The sequence below is a fragment of the Hippopotamus amphibius genome, chromosome 5 (assembly GCF_030028045.1).
Source record: "Hippopotamus amphibius kiboko isolate mHipAmp2 chromosome 5, mHipAmp2.hap2, whole genome shotgun sequence".
NCBI lineage: Eukaryota > Metazoa > Chordata > Mammalia > Artiodactyla > Hippopotamidae > Hippopotamus > Hippopotamus amphibius.
The window spans coordinates 65,017,535-65,027,470 of NC_080190.1; the positions used below are offsets into that span (position 1 = coordinate 65,017,535).

General features: G+C 54.8%; 1 protein-coding gene across 12 annotated transcripts in view; it reads right to left on the minus strand.

Moving 5' to 3' along the window:
- The window catches only part of SLC29A3 (solute carrier family 29 member 3), a 45,395-nt gene extending 43,175 nt beyond the window's left edge, over positions 1-2,220 (minus strand). For 3 of the 12 annotated variants that reach the window (XR_009053913.1, XM_057736403.1, XM_057736399.1), the window contains exons 1-2: positions 2,152-2,196; positions 1,114-1,368 (exon numbers count right to left, since the gene is read on the minus strand). Coding sequence is in view for 7 of the 12 variants with exons in the window: in XM_057736403.1 (XP_057592386.1) it covers positions 1,114-1,222 (109 nt within the window). In the remaining 5 variants the exon portion in view is untranslated. Of the gene's footprint in view, positions 1-759; positions 870-1,113; positions 1,369-1,652; positions 1,796-2,151 lie in introns of those variants that run through there. The other 9 variants (XM_057736410.1, XM_057736407.1, XM_057736401.1 and 6 more) reach the window with 5 other exon arrangements.
- Between the last annotated feature and the right edge of the window lie 7,716 nt (positions 2,221-9,936).

The window sequence follows — 9,936 nt, forward strand, 5'->3', positions numbered from 1 at the left end:
TTTACAATGGTTATTGTAAACTGCAATTGGCTGGCAATACTGACAAATGTCAGCATCTTCCCTGCCATCCTGGGCTTGTCACCTGGCTGGCTGGCTGGCTGTGGAGTTTGGCTGCAAGGTAGCATGCCTACTTCTATGCTCTATATAGCACTTAGGCTGTGGCAGCAGCTTGATAAATGGGAAATAATTCCATAAACCTGAGGATGGGACACTCTGTAGTCCCTTCTGCAATAAATAAATCAGTGCATCTCGGCTTATATAGGAGGCTGAGCCTTAACTCAAGAGCATCAAGCCAGGCCAGGTGAGATGGGAACACTGTCACAGAGGTACAGAGACTTATCTGCTATTTCAGGAGAGCTTCACGATATTTCTCAGAATTAGGCAGGACAGGAATCACTGCCTCCTTTTTATCAGATTCAAAGAATGAAGTCTTAAAGTCACTTAATTTGTCCTACATTCAAACAGTAAGAATTCCCAATAGTTAAAATTAAACCCAGTACTCATGCATGTCGAGGTTGGTACCTAGCACTTGAGACCGACAACAGTCCAAGATGGTAGGTAGCACTCTAAAGACCCATTTCTTAGGTGAAGAGTGGGGCTCAGAGAGGTTGAGTAATTTGCCCAAAGTCACACAGCTAACAAATGGCAAGAGTGAGTTTACACAGCCAAGCAGCCTGAGGCCCATGTGGACTCCTCGGCCTGGCTGGGAGGCAGGTGGCTGACAATGTGCACCCTTGTCTGCTGGCTCCAAGTACAGACCTTCTGGAAGGCCTCCTGGCCAGTGAGCTGTGAGCAGAGGTGAAGGCCGCAGTGCAGGGCACCCTCATCAATGTCTGCTGAATGAACGGACTCTGTGCAGCCAGGATGTCTTCCCTGACTGAGGCAGCACACACCCTGCAGGAGGCAGGCAGGAGGCTGTCGGAGGCCCAGAGCATCCGAGTCAGCAAGTCTATTTTAAACTCCCTGGTTGAGCAGAGTCCTTTCCCAGCTTTGATTCACAGGGAAGTCAGCACTAACAAACTACCCAGACAGTGTGGCCGCACACACACATGCGTACACACACACACACCATTTCTAAATTAGTGTCTAAAAAATATAAAAATGATGACCCACGTATGACAACAGACAAAGGGCAAGTGGTTCTTTCCAGATGCTCCAGCTCCAGGGGTGGGTGCGGGGGCCAACAGCTCAGTCCCCCAGGCCACACTTGGCCAGAGTCCATTCTCAGCTCCAGGCGTCTGTTTATCCAGGACCATTCAGCCTTGACCAAGCTTCTGAAGGAGCCAGGAATTTTCTCTCATCCAGGTCATGGGCCAGGGCACTGGAGTGAGCAAAGTCTTATTACTCTTTATGAAAGCTAGCTGCTGGCTTTTGGATTAAAAAGAAAAAGAGAAAGGTAAGGAAGAGCCTCAGCTGGCGGGCTGGCTATGGCCTGGAGTGTGTTCCTCAGGCACCTGCAGGAGCTGGTTGGGCTCAGCCCTGCTCCTGTCCTGGGTGACCCGGGGCAAGGGGCAGCCCCTGCACAAAGCAGCAGAAATGTTGGGGGCCTGAGGCCACTGCAGACCATCCCCTGGGTCTGGGTGCTGGTTCCCGGGAAGTTTCTGACGGACTCTGGCTAGGTCGGTCTCGCCTCTGTGCCTCTATTTCCTCACCTGTGAAATGGGGGCGGGGGCTGGTGAAACGAACCTATGGGGAAGCACTGCTGGGAAACAGGGCGCCACCCAGAGGCCATGACAGAATCTGCCTTGGGGCTGCGGACACCCCTGCCTGAGGCTCCCCAGCCTGGACAGTCAACAACCTTCTGTATACTTTGCGCTGACTTGTCCAGACTCAGGTCGCCCACATTCAGGCGGTGAGGTCCAGCCTCAGGAAATCCATGAAGAGGAGGGGAGAGAACCTGGGGGAGAAAGAGGAGAGCGACCGAGAAAGAGGGAAAGTGAGAGGAAAGCTGCGGGGGGAAGGGGGAAGGAGAGAGCAGGGAGGAAGGGGAGGGCCGCCGCGGAGGGGGTCGCAGCGAGCGGCGCCAAGCCAGAGGCCGGGCTCTGAGGCTCCGGCGGGAGGCCGCCGACTGCGCGAGCCCGGGGGGCGACCGGGCGCCTGAGGAGCTGGGCGGGGGGCTGGCCCGCGCCCGACCCGCCGGCCCGCACTTACTGTCGCCGCCGCGCCGCCACCGCCGCTGCCTCCCGGGCGGCCGCTGCCACTGCGACTCGCGGCTCGGCGGGGCCGCAGGCCGGGCTCCGCCTCCAGGCCCCGCCCCGGCCCGCCCACCCCCGCCGGCGCTTCCCTGTTCGCAAGCCCATCTCTGTTGGCCGCCGCCTGCGCGGCCGCTGGGCTGCGGGCACGCGCCCATTTCACAGGTGGAGAAAGTGAGGCGCCGGGCCGCCAGGTGCACTGCCCAGGCGGGCGTGAGAGTGAGCCGGTGCTGCCGCTGCTGCTTCTCCACGGTGGAGCCCGACCCCATCAGCTCCTAGAGCCCTGGTCCCCAGGCCCCGGAAGAGCCCTCCGTCCTCCCCCAGACTCCTGCAGAGTCTCACCGGCTCCTCCCCGATCCTCTGCTGTTCCCCGCACCCCTTCCTCCGCGCCGCCTCAGGGACCCTCCAGTGTGCCAGCACCTTCCAGAAGCTCATTGTCTGGCTGAGGCACCTCGCACCAGCCTCCAGACCTTCCTATCTAAATTAAGGGCCAAGGCAGCCCCCTTTTTCCTATGCTCTCTCTGCCGTGACCCCGGACATCCGCTGTCTCATTAACGTCACATGCCCCGAGGGGCCAGAGTTGCCTTGTGCCCCTGTTAGGGACCTGAGAGAGCTGGGCTTGTGGGAAGCCCAGATGGAGCTGGAATGTAACACCAGATATGTCTGGTTCGAAAACCCCTGCTGAGATGCCCCGGGCCCCAGGGGGGTTGGCTCAGTGCTGTGCGCTCTTGAGGCCAAGGGAGGTGGCAGCCCTGTTTCATGGTGAGGCTCACAGAACACGGTGCTTCCTTCATTAAGCAGACCTTCTGTGTGCCAGGCCCTGCAATGGGGCCCTGTGGTGTTGTGTTAGAATCAGAAATTTGGTCTGTTCCTGGGTTCCTGACGTGGATGTTTCAAAAAAAAACCCATAGAATTTCCTGAGTGGCGGGGGTGATAGGAGGGTCTTTTGTTATTCATAACAAGCCCCTTTCAACCACACCTAAATTTATGTTAATAAGATGGGCTTGAGGGCCCATGATAGCTTCAGGATGAGGGCTGGTTTACACCAGAGGAACCCACCCTGGGATTAGAGGGTTTGAATTTTCAGCTCCATGCCCCACCTCCAGGGAGGCGGAGGCTGGAGGGGCTGGAGATGACTTAATCACCCATGACCAATGAGTTAATTAACCATGCTTCCATAGGAACCTCCATAAAAACTCCTAAATGATGGGGGTTCAGAATACATCTACCTGTAGGGAGGGTGGCACACCCCAGCTCCATGGGGACAGAAGCTCTGGACCTGGTACCCTGTTCCTTTGTATCCTTTATAATAAACCAGTGATAGTAAGTTAAGTGTTTTCCTGAGTTCTGTAGGCCATCCTAGCAAATTATTGAAACTGAAGGGGGTGTGTGGGAACCCCCAATTTTGTCACCAAGTTGGACAGAAGTTTGGGCACCCTGGGTACCCCATACTTGTGACCGGAGTGTGACGTGGGGACAGGCTTGGGGGACTGAGCCCTTAACCTGTGGGGTCTGTGGCTCCAGGTAGTGTCAGAACTGAATTGAATTGTAGGACACCCAGTTGGTGTCCAGAGAGTTGGAGAGTTTGTTGTTGGAATATAAATTAAAGAAACCTACCACATTTGTTGTCAGAAGTGTTGAGAGTAAAAACAATGCAAAGACCCAAAGGTACAAAGGGCTGGGGTTTTGCTTTGGAGGAGCTTGTTCTCTCCCTGAGAGGGACAGGCCAGCAAGGGGAGAGGACATAGGAAGCCCTGTAGCCGACTTGAGAGCAGACTGATTCCAGGACCAGGGAGGGGATGGGAGCGGCTGGGCAGGCGGGCAGCCCCTGTGACTGGCGGGGTCGCTACCCTGACCTGCTGTTGTTGTGGGCTGGCTGTGGAGGCCCCTTTCGATAAGGCCTAGGAGTGGAGCAGCCACACTTGCTTGCCTTGAGGGCCCTCTACTCTATGTCTGGGGTGGGGATGAGGACTAGAGGCATTGCAACTGGGCAGAGTTGATGCCTGCTTGCAGGCGTTGTCAGAGAATGTCGGGAAATATTTGTAACTGGTGCAGTGCTGCACGGCATCTGGGCATTGCCATTATTCTGAAATACCCATGAAGTAGAGGAGAGAAAGGAGGAGGAGAGGGGGAAGAAGAAGGAGGAGGGTAAGGGGAGGGAAGGGAGGAAGGGAGACAGGAGAAGGAAGGAAGGAAAACTCAAAATATCCAAAGCACTCTCCACTGGACTGATATTTCACAACTCTTAACCATATGAGAAAAGCATCCTGTCACTCCTTGGCTTGGAAGTACCCTGAGAGTTCTGAGTGTTGGACAGAGCCATCTCACTATTACAAAGGGACTTGCTCCTGGCCCCAGGGAGCTGGGACATGATGCCAAGGACTGGCCAGAGAGGCCACCTGGCGTGGTGGACAGAACTGGAGCCAGAAGGCCCTGGGCTTGGATGCTGTTTAGGCATCCCTAGGAAGACAAGCCTGGGTTCCCTTCTCTGATCATCCCAACCTAACAGTCTTCTATGAGACCTGGGGGCAGGTAGTACTGATTGTCCTCAGGGAGGCTCTGGCGGCACTCCCCACCCGCCAGCGACCATCTCCTTGAGCCTAAGGCACACCCCCTGAGGTCGGTACTCTAGTTAGCCTCATTTTACACATGAGGAAGCTGGGGGTGCTGAGAGGTTAGTAAATGTGTTCAGAGCCACACAGCTGGTAAGCAGCAGAGCCAAGATTCAGATCAATGCCTTTCAGCCTCCGGAGCTCAGTCAGGGATTCTGTCAAAGGTGGTTGGGTGTGGGGGCGGGGAGAGGCTCACATAAATGCCTCATTTCACCCAAAGCCTGCAAACCTGCAGGCCATTAAGCAATAAGAAGCGCCTGTACAGCGAGAAGGCCACCAGGAGGAGGCTGAGGCTCCATCAGGCTGACGCTGCCATCTTGTGGCCCCTTCCTGTCACTGTCATGCTCGCAGGCCTGGCTGGCTCAGTGCATGTCCTGCTCACCAGGAATTCCTAGGCCCCCAAGCAGGGAACGTGGCTCCTGGGAGATAAGGAATCATCCATAACTGCTGACCCATAGCTCTCTGCTCCCACATCACTAGCTCAAGTCCTAACCAGCTCTCTGACTTGAACCACCTCTCCTTTTCTTTGCTCAACTACTCCCTCTGGGAGAGGTTCTGGGAACCTCCTGGAGATTCCAGCTCCTGACCCGTCTGTCTCCCCTCTACACATCAGGCACCTTCCTTCAAGCCGGAGCCAGCTTAGGTCCCATGGTCCACCATTTCAGTAACATCTCAGCAATACCCTCAACTCCCACGCCCCTCGTCTCTCAGTGGCACTGCCGGCCAACCCCAGGTGGGCCCACCTACACCTGAGCAGATGGACCTTGCAGGAGAAAGTCCCCAGCGGGCCAGTGGCTCCACTCTGAATTCATGTTACCAACCTGGGATGGGCCTCCAGAATCCCGGCAGTCCCACAACACATCTTAGCCTCTGCTCTCCGCAAGAACGGCTGCTGTCTTCCTTCTCCACTCATCTCAAACACCTGGACACACCCCATCCTGAGATGGCCTTGCCTCCTGCCTCCTACTTGGCAGAGAAAACAGAAGCCACCAGAGAGGAAACCTCCTCATTTCTCAGCACCAAAAATGCCTCTATTCGCTTCTGTTTTTTTCTCTCTTTCCAGGTACAACAGGAAAGTTGTCCTCTCTGTCCTAGGTCTGCTGCCCCTTTGGCTCCAGATCCCAAACCCTCCCCTCCCACCAGCTCAGGAGCCTTTCAGGATCCATCGACCCTTCTCTTTCTTACACCTTCAACTCACACTCCTTAAGGCATTCTTTCCACTGTTTCTTTTGTTTTCTTGTTTGATGTTTTCTGATGGAGGTATAACCTCCGTACAGCCTAGTGTACAAATCGTAAGGATCGAATTTATGAATGACCACACAGCGGATGCTTCCATGCCACCAGCGCCCAGATTAAGAAGTGGAACATTACTAGTGACACAGGCTGGAACCCGGGACCCTTTGCTGCAGTGCTTGCACCTGGACAAATGTCTTTTCGTCTCCTTGAGCAGCAGAATACCAAGAAACTCTAAGGGACCAAAAATAACTGCACACGTGTGCAGTTGGGGCAAATTATAAACAAGATACAAAAAGGCCAAAACCCAACTGCCACTTCTGAGGTGCCGGGAGCAAAAGCTGAGTCCTGTGCCCATGGTCCCTGCACATGGCACCACCAAGGGGGTGAGCAGACCACCTAAGCCACCCTTCTGGCCCCACCATGGATCTGCCCCCAGCCTCACCCCAGTGAAGGAAACAGCCTGCCCTCCACTGAGAACAAGCAAGGGCACCTGTAACTTGCTTTCGCTCCTTCATGCTAGCACGAGTCTCAATGAAGCCTTGTCTGAATTCCTCACCTGGCATCATCAATTTCTATTAATTAAAGAGTGCAAGAACCCAGGTCGGTAACACTAGCACCCCAGAAACTCCTCTGTTCCAGTTGCTATGGCTGCAAAACAAATGACGCCAAGATGTAGTAGTATAAAACAACAATTTATTATGTTACAGAGTCTGTGGGTCAGGAATATGGTTTAAGCAATTGGCTCAAGGTCACATGGAAAGCAGATGATGGAGTCTGGGTTCAAACCCAGGGCAGGAAGACCCCTGAACTTGTCCCCTTAAACCCACAGCTGAGATGGGGCTATGGCTAATGTTAGCTTCTATTTCCTGAGCCTCCTTAGTGCCAAGCCTTGTGCTCAGCACCTCCCAGTTGTTGGTGGCTTTTATGCCTCACACACTCTATGACGTGGGCACCATTGTTATTCCTCTGTTGGAGTCGAGGACACAGAGGCAGGAACCTGAGGGAGCACAAAACTGCACGTGGATGCTGAGCCGCACCACGTGAGGACCTGGGAGCATTTCGATGGGGGAGAAATGGCTCCAGCGTGGACAATGAGAACTGTTTTCAAATATTTGATAAGCTTTCAGGGACTCAAGACTTAGACTTATTCTTGTTGGTTCCTGAGGATAAAATCAGCCCCTACAGTGAAAGTAAATAAGCACTCAAATGTCAGCTATTATTATTACTGTTAATAAGTGATGAGTTCCCCAACTTTGGAAGTATTCAAGCAGAGGTAGGTCAAGCCCACGTGTGGGCCACTGTGGAGGGAATTCTGGCGTCAGGTGAGGGTAGACTAGATAATGGCCAAGGAGCCCCACCTCTGCCATCCTAGAAGTCTATGAAATGGACCCCAGTGAACGCCTGTGGTTCTCAGGAGCTGCCTCTGCCCAGTGTCACCCCCTTGGGTGATCACAGTATTTACTGGTGTGAGTGCAGGGCATCTGTCCCTGAGCTCCTGGTCGTAGGGGAATCGCTGGGACCTGAGGGCTGGCAGCTCAGCCCTGCCCTGGGTTTCATCAGGCAGAGGAGAGGCTCCTGGGAAGAGGACCAGCCGAGGCTGCCATCCCATGGAGGGATGCGGCAGGGGGTGCTGGGGCAGGTGCCACTGTCCCTCTGATGCAACCTGGGGAAAGCAGCACCCCGGCAGGGGCCTCTTGGCGGTCTGCAGAGAGGCCAGGGGCTCGGGACCCTACCCAGGCCGCAGAGCCCTGAACCAGAGCATCTCTGAGCCTGACCCACTGCTGCTTCAAAACCTCTCTGCCGCTCCCCACTGTCCAGCAGGTCACAGACTGGGTGGGCCTTATTTGGCCTACACAGCATCAAATGAAATTTGAGCCAACAATTACAGATAGAATAATTTCACATACAAATCCTAATCGTGGTCTCTGGTTTCTAAGAGCAGGACCTTGGAGCAGCCCTGGGTACTCACTCTTGCCTGGCAGCCACGGTTTGAGCCGGTAGTGAGGGCCTCCCCTCTGGGTGGGCTGCGTGGTCTCTAGTGAGCCCCAGTCACCACTTGCCCCTATCGCCTCCCTGTTGTGCTAAGCCCAAACGAGAGAGTCCATTTAACAGAACACTTACCCTCCTGTTTCCTTCCAGTAGAGACCCACGCTGCTAACAACAGGGGGAAGTGGGCAGTGTGCTGAGACAGCCTACGTGCCACGAAACAGTCGAGAGGGCACATTTCTTTGTGAAGTGTTGCTGAGGCTGCTTCTCTTATTCACATGACTGAGCAGCATGGGTCCTGGAGATGTTTGTTTTTGACCTCTGGCCTCAGGAAGCAGATCCCTGTGAACCTAGAGCGGGTGGCCTTATGGGGAGCCACACCCCTATGGCAGTCGGGTCAGCAGGGCCCTCTGTCCTTCCCAGCCCCCCAGCCTGATCCTGCCCCTTCTCTGACTCCACGAGCCCTTTCTCCACTATGGGCTTTCTCACCTCCGTACTTGTCATCACCCCATTCCTGCCACCTGGTGGTCCCTTGGACCCAGCCCTCCACCGCATCTCCACCTGCCTAGATACCACACTTTTCAAGGTGGGCCAGCTGGATGACCCCTCCCTTCCTCGCGCTCCCTTGTGCTCTGTGGGTGCCCCTCTCAGGCTGGCTGCTGCTTGGTCCTGGCGTACCCACTACGAGAATTCGCTTTTTATTCTGCTGAGCTGCTTAAAGGCTGAGTCCAGGTCTGATTCATTCCCCTGCACTGCCTGTGCCAAGCTGGTTTATGGATTAGATCAATATATATTGACTATATTTCCAGATATCCAGACTCTCTCCTTAAGGAAGCTTCTTAGGTGGGGAAACTGGGATGGGCAGATGCAAATCACCCACGGAGAGGCCTGGGCTGGGCCAGCCCCTCAGGGCTGCTGGAATAGCACAGGCTTGCTGGTGCCCGCCCCATCCCCCACTCCCACCCGGTCTCCCAGGTTAGGGTCATGGAGAGGAAACCAACCCACACCCCTCACACTCATACACACACCCAAAGAGGGCCCTGAGGCTGCTTCAGCACCTCTGGCAGAGAGCAGCCTTCATATCTGGCTCATCAGCTGCTAAAAGGACATCAGCATCTTCTCTTTGTAAGACGTTTCATCAAAAAAGTTGCTGCCGACTTTTGCCCAAAAGCATTTTCCACAAAATGCATAATTGAGAAACTGTCTCAGGGAAACCAACCTCAGCGTTCTAAAACATCCTCGTTCCAGAAAGTCTTTGTGGACCCCAGGCTCGGTCAGAGCCCCTCTGAGCGTCCGTGGTCCCCTAGCCCATTTGTTTCCCTGTCTCCCCCTAGGCTGTGGCTCCGAGGGCAGTGTGTGCTGCCCAGCCCTGGTACCCAGCAGTGACGGGCACTGCCCCGAGTGAGACATGCAGCAGCATGGAGGCTGCGCCCACCCTGCCAGTTTGTGTTTTGAAATATCAGGGCCTGGTGGTTCCTAAACTCAAGCGCTTGCTCTCCCTGCAACATTGACCCAGGGCAAGGATTATGGTTAGAAACAGCAACCTGTCAAGAACAATCCCTAGACCCTCAAAGGGCCCAGTTCAGAGAAGGTTGGGGTCTTGATGTGAGATGTGTGTACCTGGTGCGGGAGGCAACAGTTGGCTTGACGGCAACTTTTCTGACGAAGTGACAAGGGAGGCGGGTCGGGAGGGAGGAAGAAATCCTGGTTTTGGGACAGGGAGTGGTTGGCTGAGGCAGTGAATAGAGGGAGGCTAGGGGGAGGCGCGGAGAACAGGCAGCGCAGCCTCCAGTGGCCTGTAGAGGGCGCTACAAGCACCTTAGTTAAAGATGAGGTTGGAGTTCCAAGATGGATGGGTTGAGCCTTAGCAACCAAAATGAATCTGTCTTAATAACAGTGAGGGAGAGAAA